General features: G+C 36.1%; 2 protein-coding genes across 4 annotated transcripts; one reads left to right on the top strand and one right to left on the bottom strand.

Annotated features, from left to right (window-relative positions):
• Nucleotides 1–3,754: 3,754 nt before the first annotated feature.
• Nucleotides 3,755–8,687, top strand: LOC105046354 (CASP-like protein 5B3). Its single transcript, XM_010924919.4, has 3 exons — nucleotides 3,755–4,162; nucleotides 6,310–6,442; nucleotides 8,228–8,687. Exons 1-3 carry the CDS (start codon nucleotides 4,032–4,034, stop codon nucleotides 8,426–8,428), a joined length of 465 nt encoding a protein of 154 aa, XP_010923221.1. The 5' UTR covers nucleotides 3,755–4,031; the 3' UTR covers nucleotides 8,429–8,687.
• A 770-nt stretch (nucleotides 8,688–9,457) lies between these two features.
• LOC105046356 (probable mannose-1-phosphate guanylyltransferase 1) lies at nucleotides 9,458–13,895 on the bottom strand. Of its 3 annotated transcripts, none has more exons than XM_073258615.1 (6): nucleotides 13,650–13,876; nucleotides 11,975–13,557; nucleotides 11,771–11,903; nucleotides 10,810–10,872; nucleotides 10,473–10,712; nucleotides 9,458–10,400 (listed from the first exon to the last, which is right to left on the bottom strand). In XM_073258615.1, the coding sequence occupies exons 3-6, from the start codon at nucleotides 11,879–11,881 to the stop codon at nucleotides 9,729–9,731; spliced, it is 1,086 nt and encodes a 361-aa protein (XP_073114716.1). In that variant the 5' UTR covers nucleotides 11,882–11,903; nucleotides 11,975–13,557; nucleotides 13,650–13,876; the 3' UTR covers nucleotides 9,458–9,728. The 3 variants fall into 3 exon arrangements, with proteins under 3 accessions (XP_073114716.1, XP_073114715.1, XP_010923222.1); XM_073258614.1 differs by having other exon boundaries at nucleotides 12,022–13,557; nucleotides 13,650–13,875; XM_010924920.4 differs by lacking the exon at nucleotides 11,975–13,557 and having other exon boundaries at nucleotides 13,650–13,895.
• Between the last annotated feature and the right edge of the window lie 5,339 nt (nucleotides 13,896–19,234).

Below are 19,234 nucleotides of genomic sequence, written 5' to 3'. Positions count from 1 at the left end.
CCAACCTAATAATTTCTCTTAATAAATATCCATGCATTTGCAGCCGTTTCCTTCCCTCTCCAGTGAATTTATGTTTTGGGGAACGTAAAAAATATGCCATACCAAATGGAATAGTGAGGGAAAATAGGCTATACCTAATATCTACTAAATATCTGATGTCACCATATCATTTGGTTCAAAAAATAAACTGACCTAATTAAAGTGTTATCGAGAAAAAAAAAATGATACCAAAAGAAAGAGAGAAACAGTGATAATCAAAGTGACTTGAGTATACCCAACCTATCAAATTAACCGGTCAGATCTAGATTCAATCATTCTATGAAAGTGAAGCAAAAAGTTTGGCCTTGCTATGTTAGTCAAAAACAGGTTCTATAATAAGAAAAAGTTCGGCCTTGCTGTGTTACTTAAAAAAACAGGTTCTGTAATAAGTATAAAATGCATCAACCTGCACGCTGCAATTCTTTGTTTGATGCAAACTTTCTAATAATCAACATTATATGTAAGTCTCTGTATATATATTTTCATGCATACTCTCTTTTATTTGCCTTTGTCAACACCTGATTGGCTTGTCAGCTAGGGCACAGATCGATCCGCTGTGACAGGATCTGAAGGAAAGACTAGAGATCTAAACAAGGAGACCCTAAGGTCCATATGAAGAAAGCCGCACATGATGATGAATACTATGATCGTTCTAATAGCATTTGGAGTTTTTTGAGTAGGGTGGACTTTATAAAAATCAAAGACATTACAAAAAAAAAGGATGCAAGAAAAATAATAGGCCGAACCAAAGAGACTCATCGTAGAAGGCTATACAGCCCTCAGGAGGTTCAAAAACTCGACCTTCCTGATCCGGCACTAACATCTCGTATTCATCGGGTATGTCGTATTTGTCTTTAAGTGCTGTGAGATTTTTCTTGGTCAGGATAGATCTCTCTGTCTCTGGAATGAGGTAGTCCATGAGATCATGTATGAAAGATTTCGCGCTGTGATCCGAACTTCCCTCACCTAATAGATCGGTCTCAGGATCTCAGGATATGTTTCCTAGCTTTATGGTCAGTAAGGGCTGGGATGTCGACTTAATTTGTGGCTCATCTAAGGTCTTTTTCACTTTCCTAGTTCTGTGAGACATGTCTCTCGGAAGAAAAAGTATAAAAATAAAATAAGAAGACTCGAAAGAAGTAAGGCTACCCTATGGTTGAAAATGAGCGAATGAGGGAGGATTGGTACCTAAAAAAAGATTGATGAAACTCTTTTAGAGATGAAATAGATTTCTCCTCTATCGCTCCGATGAGGTTCCTCACGGTCTCTGATGATCGTTCAACATTGAGAAGTCTCTGAAAATATGTCAACAGCACCTCCACAAGGTAATAGGGGAAATGAACAATGACCGACGGGTAAAAAAAAAAATTTATAGGTGGACCGACAGTCAGGATTAGCTGGTTCCCTTGCCGATTTGTGCTACTTGGCGTCGATCCAGCACTCAGTCAGACGACAGTTAAACGCACCTCCCCTCTGCCATGTCGGACCGATCCACGCATAAGCTGACCAACCAACCGGACGTTGACATTTGTCATGCTCTTATTTGATATTTTCAAATCACTCGTCCAAGCAATGATGAGGAAAGATATGGCGGATCATTTTCTGAAAGATCAAGTCCTTTCGTTTTCAACCAAGTAATTAATTTTTGTGCTCTCGAGATACGGTGCATTTATTCCAGATGGCAGCGACATCAGCTCGAAGAATTTCGAGATAAAACATGAAGATAAGATCTTCTAGCTAGTAAAAAATCGATCCAAAAGTCAAATACAGAGATGAGATCTCTCGGTTGGTAAAAATCGGATCGAAAATTCAAACACGAAGATAAGATCTCCTAGCCACTAAAAAATCGATCTAAAAATTAAATACGGAGATGAGATCTCCTGATCGATGAAAATCAAACCGAAAATTCAAGCACAGAGATAAGATCTCCTAATCGATAAAAAAAATCGATCCAAACTTCAAACATAGAGAAGAGATCTCCTGAACGGTGAATATCTGGGCCAGAGGAGGTTAATTTGGAAATAAGACATCCCGATTGATAAAATTTAGCTTTTATGGTGAATACTTTTGAAATTAGCAAAAATTCTATGAAGATATTTTTACTTCCTAGTCCGATCAGAAAATTATTATCTCGAATATAGGAAGTGGAGGGCAAAGTGTTGGTGTGTAAAACCATCATCGAGACACATGGCATCATCATACAAGATCAAATCTTAAAGCACCTGATACCAGCATATCAATTCACCTGTAAAGTAGATTCAGATCGAAATTTTACCAATCTAAACAAAAAACGTTCTTATATTCTTCGGACCTCTTCTAGCAGAAATGTTCAGATTAGGCATATACCAATCTGAATCCTTTTTTATCCTAAAAAGTTACAGCATCCTTATTTCATCCCGATTTTCTGCCGAAGTGAGCTATTTTTATGACGAATTTGACTATTAATTTGGCTATTCTGAAACACCTACAACGGTTTCCTCAACCAAATCACAGCTGACCACGATCTCATGTCCAGCTCATATGCATAGCTGTATACTAGTTCACTTATAGGTAGCTTTCTAATCGCCTAACAGACTCTCTTAACGGCCCAACAACCTCTACGGTCTCATCATCTTCTCTATAAATAAAGGATCAGGGATCCTCCATCGATAAGTCCAACTCTCAGAAACTAAGAAAAACTCTATCAATAGGAGGTCAAGCCACACTCTTGGCTCCTACTGAGTTCTCTTCTAGTTCTGTTCAATTTCTCTTGCTCTTCCACTCTTTTCTACCTCTATTTTTCAGGTTCGGATGGACTTAAGCATTGGAAGGTCAAAAATTGGAGGATTCTCATCCGGTTTCTTGACTGATTTTACAGATTGAAGGAGTCTTCGCTAGATCACAAGGATTACTCCATCCCTATCTCGCCCAAGTCGATCCACTCTACTCCAAATCTCCAGTCTTGAAGCAACAATCTTCTTCTAAGGTAGAAAATTATCTTCTTTGTCAATTCTATTCTATGGTTCTATCCACGAACAATAGTTAAACGAGCAGTTTGTCCGAATTGCTTCAACCTCCAAGCTCGAGCGAATAGGGAGGGTTTTAAAACCTGTAAAAACGTCAATCTTATTAGTTTGGAGCAAAATGAGGACTTGATTTCTCTTATTCACTTCAAGGCCCCAAACTCCAACAACTCAACTACGCTCTCGTCTCCAGCACCATGCGAGCAAAGGATATTATGCCCAGGCGCGGGCCACCAATTGTGCATATGTGCTTTATTATATATATTTAAATATTTTAATCTCAGAAAATTAACATATTGCTGAAATTTGGAATTTTAAAGTTTGTTTTCTAATATATTATAGCATGATAATGTTCATGTTAATGCTCATGCCGTCCTAATTTTCCCGAATATAGTGATCATTGTATGATGAATTTAAATAATATAAGATGATAGTGATGCCATTATGTCATGAATTATTTGTAATGTGGTTGTATTATGGTACCCAAAAGATATCAGAAAAATATTAGTAAATTTTGATTTTTTTTCTATAACTATATATAATTTTAATTTTTATACTAATAAAATATAATTATGACCGGTGATCGTGATCCGGTCCTTATTTCGATTGCATCCGGGTTTATCGATGGTTAAACCGGTGATCGTGACCCAGTACCTCTTCCGGTTGGATAAACCGTCTGGGTTTTAAAATATTTTATTTTTTATACACGGGTTTTGATCGAGAGGAGTAGCGTATCGTAATCATCTTAGTAGGCTGTCTTTTCCTTCTGTTCTAGAATTCTCACGACGATCGACCGAGCTGCATTCAAATCCGAAGAGAGAATCGAGGGTTGGAAGAAGAAATCAGAAAGAAAGTAGCTCAGAACCGACCATCAGGCGCGGAGAGCCGCGAGGATTGGTATGAAGTTCCAGTTGTAGGAGGCGGTCCGAAGAAATATAGGACTTTTGTTGGAATCTAGGGTTCTTTAAGGAGGAGGAGGAGGAGGAGGAGATGAAGGTGGTGGTGGGGAGCCCAGGCACTTGGAGCGGGCTGCTTCTGAGGATCGGGCAGTGTGCCTTCGCTGGTGCTTCGATTGGGGTCATGGTCTCTGCTCTAGGGTTCTCCAACTTCACCGCTTTCTGGTATGACCAAATATTAAGGTCCTTTTTTAATCTGTTAGCCCTTAAACTATAGTGTTTATCTAATATCGAGTTCGGTGATTTGGCAGCTCAGATGCGTAATTCTAACTCTAAGTTCCATTCCAAAAAAAAAAAAAAAAAAATCTAAGTTTGGATATCAAGCTGATTGTTTATCGTTAAGCGCTTTTTACATTGAGATGGTTGTAGATGTCTGGTTTGGGTCATAGGGGCTTGCTAGGCGTGGACCTAGCAATATAATAGTCTTGTGGTTAAGTTTTCGAGTTAAAAATTAAAACTTTTGCAAATGATGGCAACATATTAGGCATTGCAATTTGAATCTTCATCTAGGGTTTGGACTTTTGGTCGACTGATGCTTGAATATATGAACTTGAAGATGATTTGGTTATGCCACATCACTTGGCAAGTCATGGGAAATAAGTTGGTTGATGCTTATATTATTTGTGTGTTTAAAGGTGATTGTGGCTTGCACTAAATTCTCTGGTAAAAAGTGTGTAATGTCTTGGAAAATTTTTCCAATGATAGATGCATGTTGTTGAAAAGTTTGGATATTTATACAGGATAGTGTTCCTTGATGTGCTACTGAATTTGAAGGAAGTTAGAATAGAGAAGAGTACGGAACTGGGACTAGAAGAATGAACACAAGATAATTTGTGCACTAGAGAAGCTTCCTCATAGGGCCTAGTTCTAACATGGAGGATGGCTATTGTCCCATTATGCTAGTTTTAATGAATGTTGTTAGGATGGAGAATGAGTATGCAAGTAACATAACGAGGTGTGGAATTTTGTTCTCGCACGTGCTCATCAAATGACCCAAGAGTTCTTGTGAGGTGGGAAACCCGCCATAAATGCCTGGTTATGTTCATGAGAAACAATAACAAAGACTGATTTTTATCTCATTTATTGAAATGATGATCTCAACAAAGTTGTACTTTTCCGAATCATTTTGATTCCAAACTTTGATAAACTATTTGTCTCTAAGGAAGATTGCTTATTGTTGTTGATGTCTGAGCTACTAAATCAATTTTTATTTTTTTTTACAATGAATAAATACGCACATTGTCAATTTTTTCTTCACATGCTATAACTCTGTATCTTCAGGAAAATCTAATTAGGAGAATTTGGTGTTTTTAGTCTTGATGGATGGAAGTTCTTATCTACTCCGTTGTTGATATTGTACTAACTTACTCTAATAATATAGCTTAGTTTACAAAATCATTCCAAATTTAATGAACATGATTCTTGAACTCAAATTTGATTATTATGAAGGTGTCAGCTTACCAAGTCGGTAAAGTCTTTAGCAAGAATACCAACTTTCTAGCTTGGGATCAAATCTTGCCTTCACCGGGGATTAGAGAGTTAAGGGTATTAGAGGGGCACTACCCCCTTTGTGTTGCCTATTACTGTCCAACACATGCACATACTTACACAACAATTGAATAAGGTCAGTCCGGACCAGATGATTGAGAGCCTGGAACCGATGATCCAAGCCATTCAATGTTATCTACTATCTCTATACTATTTACTGTCAAAAAATCATTTGATTTGGAGGTTCCTAGCCTATGCATCGCTTATACATCCAATGGTAAAAATGGATTATTTAAATAGCATGAATAATATATATATATATATATTGATCATTGGCTGCATATGCTAGTGATATCCAAATCACATGATTTTTTAGCAACAAGGAATTTAGAGATGCTAGATCACATCTAAAGGCTCAAATCATCAATGACATGCTCTGATCCTCCAGTTAGGAGTGACTTTATTTTGGCTGTTGTATGGGCACCCACAAATTAGCACTACGTATGTATCTCCAAACTTAAATAATCAACAAGAATAAATGGCATCGAACTTGTTCAAAATAGTCAGCACATAGATTATTTGTTTCTAGTTAGTACTTTTAGCAAATTAACCAGCAAAGTATAACAAAAAAGAAAGTTTACTACCTGATATACCTAGGTCAGTTTTGTGCAATCATATTTTATGATTCTGACATGACAAGTTAATGAAAGAAGGTAATTTTGCAGATTATGCTTTGTAAAGCTTGTCTAGCATATTTTACATACTATTCTGATGATATCTACTTTTTCATTGGACTGAATTGTTGGTAATGCCTTTGGATTCAGCTATTTGATTTCTTCTATGGGCCTACAAGCATTATGGAGCTTGGGACTTGCATGTGTTGATATCTATGCTTTAAAGATTAAAAGAGATCTGCATAATCCTATGTTATTAAGCTTGTTCGTGGTTGGTGACTGGGTAATCACATTTCATCCTTTTACTCTGTTTTATTTACATGTCACAATTAGATGACTTGATAAGTTCTTAGAATTTAATATTCTCTTTGCATGCGGAAATGATACATCAATCCCTGTAGCAGAAGAACATGAATCCTTATGTAAGGCAGCTGGGGTTTTTCACTTCATTTATGGCAACTTCATACGCAAATGCAATTGAAACTTAAATGTCTGACAGGAAATGCTCGGTGGACCTGTTTATAGGACATAATTCATGGAGCCCTTTACAAAATTACATCACTATCTCCTGCTTCTCTTTAAAATATTTGTTTTCTTTATGTCCAGTGGATGAACAAAGTCATGTTGCCATATCTTCTGTCCCATGTTTTTTTTTTCCCCATATTTGTTTCATATTAGCACTGCTCAGTGTTTGTTATAATTTCATTTATTTGATGAAAGTAAAATGGGATTTAGGAACCCTTTGACAGAATATTTCAGGACATCCTGAATGCAATCATTTGCTCAAATAATGCATGTTTCTATGACTTAGAGAGATAGGATGTGCAAGCTTACTATTGTTTCACAGTTGTACTCGCTACATTTACAAGAATCTTTGTGATGTTTCTGCTTTATATGGTGTGACATGATGAATTTTGTGTACCACATGACATGTCAATACTCCCTTTCTGTCTGCTTCTTTTGGGAAGTAAATAACGTCATGTCGCCTCTGGTCCACCTTTATGGAATATTAAGGTTTGCAGTCTAAGGAACCAATTCAGATTACACAGCACTCTCAAATCAATGAGTCATTGTTGTGCCAGGAATACATTTGATAAAAGCAGTTTTTGTATCTAGGATCTGGAACTTTGCTTTTTTTCTTAACCCCCTGAACTGAATTGACGTCAAGACTTCTTCAAAAAGCCCATGGGTAATTCTGTGAATCTATCCACGTTTTGTTACGTGTAATACATGTTGTGAAAATTGAATGATGTGAAAAGAAAAGTCAAGAAAGTTATGCATTTTTATGTTTGATTAACAAGGGACAATGTTCATGGCGAGGGTAGATAAATTAACCTTATACATATAAAATAATTGAATAATATGAAACTATTCAATTCAACTCACGTACCATTCATTCCTTTGAAGCTGAGGCATTGTGCTATGGTTATATTCATTTTTTCACTAGACCTAGGTCACAAATCAAAGTTGCAATCTTGTTAGAGTTATCACTCTGTCTCATCTAGTCAAGTTTGTGTGCATTGTTTTGGATATTGTTGCATATGAACAAGAATTGATTCTATTTTAAACTTCTGTGTGATCTCCTTTTCTGGGCTTATGTTCAGATGGAATTTTGCACTTGTCATAGCTTCAAGAAAACACAGTTGATCCAATCTTCATTTTTTTTCTTCTTCTTTGTGAGTTCCTTTTTTCTAATCAAATTTCAATTCTGAAATTAATTGTTAAGGGGTTTCAGCTGAATTATTCCTGCTAGCAAGCTGTAGGAAAAAAAAACCAAAATACCAAAATCTTGAGTACTGTCATTATAATTGTGAGCAGAAAGCAAGCAATCTTGGTAAATGCCATTGCTATGTTAATTACCGAAACGAGTCATAGAATGAACTGTGTTCTGGATCCATTATCTCCTGCTGCTGTTTCTGTGATGTAGCCATTTACCTCATGCTCTTACCAATCTACTTAAACATGTCCTCAAGTGTTGTTCATACCTAGGGATGTTGAAAATTTAGCTTGTACGGGACTTCTTTTCATATTTCTGTTGCACTGAGGCAAGTAATCCTACCTAATCCAGGTAACAGCAGTTCTGTCACTTGCGGCGGCATGCTCTTCAGCAGCTGTAACAGTTCTGTTTGCAAGAGATTCAGACTTCTGCAGAATGATTCTCCAACTCTCATGTGGCAAGTTCGAAATCTCCATTGCATTGGCTTTTATCACATGGCTGCTAATTGCCATATCTTCCGTAGTGATGTTTTGGCTCCTGGCATCAGTTTGACGGGTCTTGTATGTATCTTTCTTTTTGTGATATCCATTACTGCTAAAAAAGAAATGAAATTCACCATAATTCAAGAAAATGGTCCTTAGTTTTGAGCTGCAAGTCACTTCCCAAGTTGCCAGAACATATTTATTGTGTGCTTGCCTGTACGATAAAGTTCTAGTTCGTGTAATGCTTTACAATCCAACCTTGTCAGCATTTTTCTGCATCCACTGCAACAGATAACGACAATGCTGGCTATGGAAGCATCGAAAAATAAGCTTCCTTTTTCGCCGTCCTTTCTTTCATTTGTTCATGTTTTCCTATGTTACAGTAAGAATAGCTTCTGATTGAGAGGCTTAGGTGGAGTCCTAGATAGTGTGGCATTCTATAGAAAGGCTGATTTAGTTGCCTCCACACTGTGGTATTATGTATCATCATAGCTCATTTTGTAAGGTTTTTCATGCACTCAGAATGGAAAAACTGAAAGTGGGGGAGCTGAAAGAAGAGACTATGAAAACCAAATGATTGTGATAACGAGTGAAATGGTTGTTGGGATAAATGCATGTGTTTTAAGTACTTTTCTGGTTGGTTTCCTGTAACACATGAGCCTCCTCAGCTTAGGGTGCGCAAATGGTGAAGCCACTGAATCGACGCTCTGCATCTTGCAAAATTTATGCCTGATTTAAAAGGAACTTCCTGATGATAAGATTAGGTTCTTTTAGTCATCAGATTCTTTATTCATGTGTAGATATGTTATCAAGTATGTTGAAATACATAAGTAGACCTATCATATAAATCTTACCTAACTATTACATACTAATCCAAAGCCTTCAATTCTTAATGGTTCGAAGTCAATTTATTTATGCGACCCTTGTATCACATGGCAAACGTTACTTGCGTATTTACCATTTGTTCATGGTAAACGACTAATCCTCTTTCATGGAAAAGGTATTAAAACCAAAACAAATGGAACGACGACTGATAATGCTCATCTTTTCAATGTTATTGCTCCTGACGCAAGGGACGCAAGGGGATAAGAACAACAAATAAAACAATACCCATAGAGATTTTATCACAGAATAAAACTCCACTTTCCATGTCCAATGGAGGCACTTATATCTACACACTCAGACAACAAACTTTCATGAGCTCAATAGTGAAAAAATGCATACACAGACGCTTATAAACTGAATGACTGACAGCAAAATACCCATACACTTGCAGCTGAGACAGAAATGCTAAGACAAAGAACAGGAACGCTTGCAACCCGAAAAAGAACAGGAACACTTGCAACCCAAACCACTTCAGTTTTCCATGCTCACATGACGATCTGAGGCTTTAAAATGCTTGATTTGATCTCTTTGTGAGGGAGCACAACACCTCCATTGCTATATATCTCATCGCACACATGCACATCCTCCCCAAGGATAGTCATGTTTTCAACCCGTGCCCACTGTCCAACTGTGCAATGCCACCCAATGATGCTACTAGAGATGCATGCGTGCTTCTTAATCCGCACTTCTCGCATCACTGTGCTCCTTGACAGCCTCACTCCAGACTCCACAACGCAACCTTGTCCAATTGCAACATCTGGCCCGATCAGGCACCCCTCTCCAATCACGGCAGTCTCATGTACCAAGACATTCCCCACAATGTGTGGGCCAACAGCTAATTTATAGGGTGATTTCTTGCGAAGAGAATCCAGGTAGAGCCTTAGGCCGGTGATGTAGTCCCTTGGCTGTCCTATGTCCATCCAGAAACCAGGCAGGACCATGGCATAGAGCTTTTGATCTGCTGCAATTTTGGGGAAAACTTCTTTCTCGATTGAGGTGGGCTTCAGTTCGATGCGGTCCAAGACAGACGGATTCAACAAGTAGATCCCGGCATTGATCTTGTTGCCCACAAATATTTTTGGCTTCTCTACAAATCTATCGACCTTTCCTGTCTCCTCCTCCATAACCACAACACCATACTTGGAGGGCTCATCAACCTATCAGATAAAGGGTTAGGCTGCAAATAAAACAAATGTTACAGGAAATAATTACCAAGACTTGGTTTATACCTTGGTTACCATAATCGTAGCCTCTCCACCATGTGCTTTGTGGAACTTAATCAGTTCAGCAAATGGATATTCACTGATGACATCACTGTTGAGGACAAAGAAGGGTTCCCCAGAACCATCTATTAGCTTGTCTCTCGCTAGAGCCAGGGGACCAGCTGTTCCTAATGGCTCTGTCTCTTGGGAGCAGGTAATCTTGATATCAAGCTTGCTCTCAAAATCCTTTAAAAAGTTGAGCATTACCTGAATAAAGAGACCTCAGATTAGGGCATGCAGAAACTTAATTGCAAGACAGTCCGCTAAATAGTATAGAAAACTGGTAGATATAGATTGCTTTTACCTCTGGTTGATAATTAATGGCCAAAACAACTTCTGTCACCCCAACCTCTTTCAAAGCTTCAATCTGATCACAAGTGTTATAAACCATTGGTTATAATGAGTAATTTGATTGTTGAATCCAGCATTATATCCAAAAAGCCAACAATATTGATTCAGACCAACACTATGAGACTATGAGTAAATAAAAGCTATAAGGATGGCTCATCTTTCCTTCTGCCAGAAAAAGTAACGGATCAACAAGATCAAGGTGATTCAATCTGAAAAGAATCTACAGAGATGCATCTACCAAAGTATGCATTTACGGATGTACAAATACAGTGATGTTAGCCCAAAAAAGTAGTTAAAGTCACAGAAAGAAAGACCTAACTATAGAGATCAATATACTTGACAAAAATCCACTTGATTCTCGATAATAATTTAAAAAAAATTTCTTAACTGATAATTGTTGCGAGAGATCTACAACAATATAGAAGTGATTCAATCCAAAAAAACTATATACATGGACCTACTAAGGCATGCTTTAAAAAGGTCAGATGAATAGTCTAAAATTAGGCAAAAATGAAATTGAAGTGGCAAAAAGAAGATCTGGCCATAAAGACAAATCTACTTGAAACCACAATTGGGGCCAACTCTTGACATTCAAAACGCTAATGCAATCTCACAAGTGACAGTCCTTTAATCTGATTTAGAATTTAGCAGGAAGAGTCACAAAGTACACTAAATGATATACGTAGAGGGGAAACATATTTAGAAAGAACTGCAGTGTTCTTCATCTTGCCAAAAACTATTCTTACATTCATGTAACTGGCTTATCACACACAAATAGAGGCAGAACATGCTAAAATTAGATTATGTTCAAAGGCCAGATATCAACTATATATGAAAAAACAGTTTTTTACTTTGATGGCATTACTCTTCCTCTTATTTACTCAGACAATGTCATAACTACAGAAAACATATACCTGATGCAGGATCATGGGCTTGTTGGCAAAATCAACTATAGGCTTTGGGACACTGAGCGTCAAAGGCCGCAAGCGGGTGCCAAAACCTCCAACAAGGATTAGTGCCTTCATTGTCGACTGCTCCCTTCGTCCCCTGTTGATCAAATGGCAGAAATCAGTACCACAAAGCAAAACCAAACCTGAGAAGAAGCTGCAGTATTCTACTTTATGGAACTCTATCTTCACATTTGTGAATGGAGAGTGATTGCCACCTTGTTCATAAAGGACTGAAAAGCTATTGATGTTACCAGCCTGGCATCCACTCTGCTCAGGCTAATTCCTTCCAAGCACCAAGAAAGTGACAAGATCATAATGTCTTGATATGCCAGCAAGAAACCAGAGGAACTGAAAACTGCGGTTGGACAGTGTGGAAAGAACTCAAAAGACAATGCAGGTGTCGCTCAAAGCATAAAAATCGGTCAGGTTTAGGTGAAAATTGTCGTTACGTTCTAGCTGGAATGAAGCTCCAAATTCCAGCTAATACACGGCTGGATTCATCAATGAGAGCAAGCTAGACCATTGAAGTTCTCAATAAACAAATCAAACCAATGGTAAAAGATACTTCGTTTTAACTCTTATTAGAGTTTTTTTCTTCCTTTTTTTTTTTTTCTGAGAAACCAATTGTTTCTTTCAACTCTTTGAAGTGAAGCAGAACCGTGTCCTGAAGCATCAAGCTTTATTATAGGGTCGGTGTTATGAATTCTCTTTTGTTAGTTATTTTTATCAAGTATGCATGTAACAGAAAGGAAAAGTCCTCCAGAATCCTTTCAAATGACTATGAATCATGTTGTAATTGTGCCTTCCTTGTTTCAATAAGATTGCTGGTGACTAATGGGGTAAACTGCCCATTAGTCTCCAATTTCATCAAAAAAAAAAAAAAAAATGCCTTCCTTGAAAGGAAGAAAGGAAATGAATCCTAACCATTTAGAGTTATTTCTTTAATAATCATAATTCAGTACTCTAATGAAGGCTAAGCTTATGATCAGATCCAATTAATGTGTCGTTCTTACCCTAGAAAAGGGGTTCAAAATTCTAAAAGAAACTTGGTTAACATCCTAAGCATAATTATAGCTAGATGAAGAAGGGGAAGAACTCAACAATGCAGATAAGACTTACAAGAAAAAAAGGAATAGCATAAGAAAAGAGCAGGCTTATAGAAAGGAAATCATGTATTTGCGATCAGACTCTGAGACAGGAATTGAGAATAGACTTCGTTACAATAGAAGCACACAAGAAATCATCTTAGTTGTTGGAAATCAGAAACTAGAGAAAGACACGGTTGATATTCAATTAAAGCAAAAGATTGTAAAAGAAAAGGCGGGAAAAGAGCAGACTTATCCAAATCCTTTAAAAAAAAAAAAAAATGGCACTTAAAAGGAGCATCAAAATGGACTTTTTGTGGTAGGGACGCAAATTAGCTCGATAAGCCAAGCAAGTAGGCTGGTATTCAACTGAAGCACATAAAGTTAAACAAAACTCTCAAGGTTGAAAATGTTTGGGTAAAAAGGTCGAGTTCATCAAAATTATATTTAAAAAAACTTAAATTATTATTTTTTCTAAATTAAAAAAATTCCTAACAGGTGTGGAAACCCTAGTCCAACGACAGAAGCATAAAAATTAAAACTTCAATCATTTTCCTCGAATAATCCAACAATTCCCACGCCGCATTGCCGCAGCCGCCCAGAGATCCGTCTCGAAGGGCCCGGACCGAGACAGGAAGACGCCTCCAGATGTCGGAAGACCGGAAACTTCAAAGAGGATGAGATCACTACCCGCTACATAAATCTAGCAAGGAAATAAAAGGGGAAAGATTTAAATGGAGAAGATTATCGAATCTTACCAAGATTTTGGTCAGATTCCGCCTGGAGGACGCGAATGCCGGCGAGTTTCGATCTCTACCTCCCTATCTTCGAGTCGCCCTTCGAGCGAGAAGAAGGGAAGATAAAAGGGAGAAGCTTCGTGCTTAGGCTTGGAAGGCCCCCATCCCGGATGGAGATCCCGCTGCTCCTCATATATAACCACATGCTCATTTAATAACGACAATAATCTTTTTTCCCTCTCCTTCCCTGAAGGTGAAAGAGGCGTGGATAATATCTATCCGAAAATATTTTCATATCCAAATCAAGCTGAATATGGAAACAAATTTAAAGATACGATTAATATTCACGCCCACCACCAATATATATATATATATATATATATATATATATATATATATATATATATTCAATTTATATTTAAATAATCTACTTATAATCTTATATAATCTTATATAATATTTATTAATTTATTTAAAAAATATATATAATTATATAAATATATTATTAATTTAATTTATTATCTATTAGATAATATTTTTAATTTTATAATCTTAATATTTAATTATCTAATTTATATCCATAATTATATTTATACTCTCAATATTCCAATTATATCCATATCCGTTTAAAATAAATATGGATATGAATATTTATATCCGAATAATATTCATATCCATATTTATATTTATTAGAAAAAAATAAATATAAATATAAATATATTAATATATGATCCATATTCAATCTAATTTTAGTATTATTTTTTTATTTTTTTAATCTATTATGAATAATGACCGTTTTTTATTAGTGGAGACACAAGGAGAGGGCTTGCTATTATGCTAATGACAAGTTCGATAATACGAGCTTACTCTAAGGACCTATCTAATCATATATTTAATGTCATATCTATTATTTATTAAAATATAATATTTTTTATTTAATCTTTTCGAATAAAATCATGATTGTTATAGATTGGATCAAGAGATATTACAGTACGGATTTATTAGAGCTGGATGCTAAGTTATTTGATAAAAAGATGTTAAATAATTATATAGATCAAAAAATTTAAATAATATTTTTTTATTAATATTTTTTGATAAGATTGTGAAGTATTAAAATAGTGATAGATGAATAATTCATGAAAATTTAGTATTATAAATTAATGAATCATTTTTTTTAATTTTTTATTTATATATATTTATTTTTCTTTCTTAAATGAGTAAGAACTAATATAAATACGGATGTTCGTGCACTTTCTTGCCTATTTGATTGTTAAAAAGAATAAAATATATTTTAATTAAATATAAAAATATTAATTTTTTGTATTAACTTTTTTTATTATTCATGAAATAGACTGTCACTTTTTTTTTTTATTTTTTATATATTTTTATTTATTATATTAAAACTCCGACAACGATCTTAGATATAAAAAGTATGTATCAAGATATAGTTCTTATAGCGTCGTTTACTTGAATCCAGATATAAAGACTTAGGGAGAAGAAAGGCCACTCCTATAAAATATTAAATGATGTCACAGGATATAAAAAATAAAATTTAAAATAAATACTAAAAAGATACAAAATGAAACAGGGTTCGGTTGTGGTGGACGGTAAATTTGAATAGAAAAAAAAAATATATATCTTTAAGTGAGACAATAACCATCTTAAAATTATTATTGTCCAGCTATTCTTTCATTCATTTTATAATGTCTATGATTTTATTTTTCATTATTTATTTTATTATAATATTTATTTTTAAATATTTTATTTATAAATAGTATATAAAATTATTTTTATATATTTTAAAAAAATCAAGAGAGTTGTTTCGTTCATTTCAACAATAAATAATAATTTTTTATATAATATATCTTTTTCTTTTATTCTCTTGCCTTGGATGGAGAGAGACGGAGCGGGAAAGGTTGATGCCACGGAAGCTCCTTGCGACACTGGAAGTACACATCAAACAGCGCGATCGCTGTTCAGAACAAAGCAGCAGCCGCCACGGCATTGTCTGTACCACGAGGGCAAACGAATCAAACCGTGGATGGTACGCGGCGAGGCATTGTTTGGTTAATGGTTCGAAGAAGAAATATCATTGGCTTTGCACGGATGATCACAGTCTCACCACCTTTTGGGTTGGAAGCTTCCTTTTAAATATTTTTTCATGGCTCTTTTTGTTCAATCATTAATGAATCCTATGCATCTTGTCCCCCGAACCCAAATTACACCGGCTCTAGCACGCAAGCTAACACGTGCAAGGTGAGCTTGCATTGCATGTATACTTGAGTATTGAAATACCTTTCCATTTATTTTGTTGATTTGTTTGCCAATGTCATGCGGAAGTCATGTGGATTAATGAAACATGTGCGAAGGTAGGTGAATCATATTTAAAACAAAGCATCATGCATGTGATTTATTTATTTATTTTTTTCTTAATTGAATCGTGCAAACAAAATATTCAAAAATTAAGTTGAAAGAATCGATGCATGCAATTTGCTTTTAAAGCACTACTAGCAATTAGTCAATTATCATTCTCTTGACCATGCCATCCTCAATGAATGTGATTTGCCAAATGCAAAGTCCATATCGTGAAATGTCGAGAGGTTCTAACCAAATTGAAGTTGATACAGACCGATGCCTAATTAATGTGCCAGCTAAAGTCTAATCCTCTATGATTATGCTACAAGATACTCAAGTCTCGTGCACATTGAAATCTTAGAGACGGATCATATTTCCTTGTTTATGCTAGGAAGTTGTTGCATAATAAAAGGTTTTATGGAGAACAATTCCAGTGCAATGCAATGTCATAATGTATTTAGTCAAGTAAAACGAACATGATAAAAGGATCAAAATTTCTAGCAAATTACAAACTTCCTACCAAACTTAATTATGTCTGGCCGTCATATATAGGGAAAACCCACAACAGTGGCAACCTCATCAAGTGAGGAAGATGAGATCCTTCCTTGCAAATTAGATCATGCAATTTTAATTATTATGTTTAATAACAATCATATCATTGATGCCTATAAGAAACTAGAAGTATGAGACAATTTTATTATTGGATAATTATTAATCATTATTTTCTCTAGTATAATGTTAAAAAGCAACCAATGATATCACATGCTGCAAATCATGCAAACGTGGAGGCAGCACCTTCTAAAACTTTGTCATGAGAATATTTCTCACGCCAAGATTAAGATTTTAGAATATCTAGATTTTACTTTCCCTTTTTTTTTTTTGGCCAGAGGGGAGTTTTTAAGTTCTTTTAAAATATATATATATATAAAATCTCTCAAAAACATATAATTATTGATTGTGGAGGGCAATTTGGTCATGGTCAATCGTTGGTTGCGAAAGCAATAGACGGACAGGGATGCTCACCCCATCCTCAGTAAATTCGAGGTTGTTCCTCAAATGAGATCAAACATATCTACTATGAGATCAATAATGCAGCTGACTGGATGGTTTCCTTTGCAGCTGAGCACACCAGAATAGTTGTATGGTTTGAGATGGTCGAGATGCTGCGGGCATTTCAAAATATTTTTTTTTTGACAATTTTGACTGTGTTCATACTCGCAATGTATGAGTGCCCTGTCTTACCAAAAAAATAATATAATTATTAAGATATTAATATATTTTAAAATAATAAGTGCGACCCAATATCAAAGTTTGATTGCTATCTCAAAATGGTTTACTTTAAGTTGCGTTTGATGCATCACCAGACAATCTTGAAAGATAATGTAGATTGCCTTCAAGATAGATTGCCACCATTAAATTGCTAGTAATGTTGATTACTGTATTTAGAACACTCAAGTAATATTACAGAAAAATTATTAAAAATCTTGATTGACATGTTTGGTATGACAATCATATTATCGATAATGTGAAATCAAATTTTAAAATGCTCCTAAGTCAAATTACTGTATATTTGGTACAAATAAAGGCCGCAATAGCCTTCGCCCGATCAAATAGCGACGTGTATATGGAAGTAAACATCATATCTTGAATATGGTCAAAGCCTTGGCCTGGCGCCCCCTGGAGCTCAACCTTACCATCGGCCACCACTTGCCGACCAGATCTAGCCACAAGCCTGTCTCGCACTCGTCATGGGTAATAAGGAGCACCTCTGTGGCCCAATCCATGAGGCTTTCGAATAAGATTGCAGATGCAAGTAGAGGCAAGCGGAGAAGGATGTTGTAGGGATCCCAGATCTGAATGGAGGGGCTAAGGAGGTGCGAGGTGTCGACGATGGAGAGCTGGAGAGAGAGTGAAGAGGTAGCAGTACGGTATGGGAGGACCTTGGGCTCTTGCTCGAAGACCTTCTTCTTGGAGGTCTTAAAGTTCGCAAGGAGCCCGTGCTCCTCTTCATCATCATCGTCGTCGTTGTACCTACAGTCGTGAGAGGAATGGAAGGAACCCATTGGGATGGGAGGAGGAGGAGGAGGGGGTGGGCCTCCGCCACAGCGCCACCACGATCAGAAAGATGGGTGTTGTATAATTTTTTTAAGGGATAATTTTATCCAAAACTTTTTTTATAACATTGCCAAAGAAATGGTGATCTGGATAGTCACCCATCTCCGAGGCAATTTAAATAACCTATTGAGAGGCAAGATAGATTGCCAAACAATCTAGATAGCCATCCAAAAAGCATACCAAACATAATAATCTAATAGATCCATTTCAAATTATCGATAATCCGAATAGACTGCCGGCTACCAAATGTAACCTTAATAAATGCAACACTTTGCTGGACAAAAGAGAATTTGAAGAACCAAACTAGGCATTAGAGACTCCTCTTGACAGCTAAAATGATTTAAGTATGTTATTGAGAACAGTGGAGAGAAAGGTTGCAGGCAGTGGTGAGGTGATGGGAGGGTTGCGTTGAGGTTGGAATGGAGATGGGAGGCAATGTTGGAGTTCCCAATGGGAGAGGTAGAAGAAGGTAAAAGGTGAGATAGATGAATATAAAAATGATAAGATTCTTATCTCTTTGATCTATGTTTGCTCTCTAATGTACGGGGAAAGATTAAGAACCATAAAATCCAACGTGTTGCTGGGTCTTGGTAAATATTTTGGTCGGCTAAATTTAAAGTTCGTTTTCATTAATGTATATGACATCTGTTGCTTGTTTTGGGATTTGGCATAAAAATCTGATCTTTTTAGGGTTTTCCCGGGAATGGTGATGCTTAATGCGTTTGACCATCCAGGAATACTTTTATGCTTTGTTCATCAAGTTAATCTGTATTGTCTAATATGATTTAGCCTTTTCATTTTTTGTTTCTATGATTGTTAAAGATCGGAGGGACTTCATGCTCCAGAGTTTATGGATTTAAGTAATGAGAACCGATAAAAAATGAATGAGATTCTTCCTTGGCGTATCTTCTACGCTGTCAAATCCATAGATGTGGCTACTTTGTGCATAGGACAAATGCTAACAATTCTTTTTTTACTGTTGTGGTATCAATCTACTAGTAGTAAGCCATTGATTTTACCCCTCAGTCATTAAATATACAACTAACAAGTAGTTCATACTTCAGAGCTTCGGTTTGAACTTGAAATTATGTATCTGGTTGCCAAGTTTCTTCATTCTTAAATATTCAATAATTGCA

Source organism: Elaeis guineensis, chromosome 5, assembly GCF_000442705.2.
Source record: "Elaeis guineensis isolate ETL-2024a chromosome 5, EG11, whole genome shotgun sequence".
Lineage (NCBI taxonomy): Eukaryota > Viridiplantae > Streptophyta > Magnoliopsida > Arecales > Arecaceae > Elaeis > Elaeis guineensis.
Note: the sequence above shows the minus strand (reverse complement) of the source record. Positions and strands in the feature narration are given on the sequence as shown.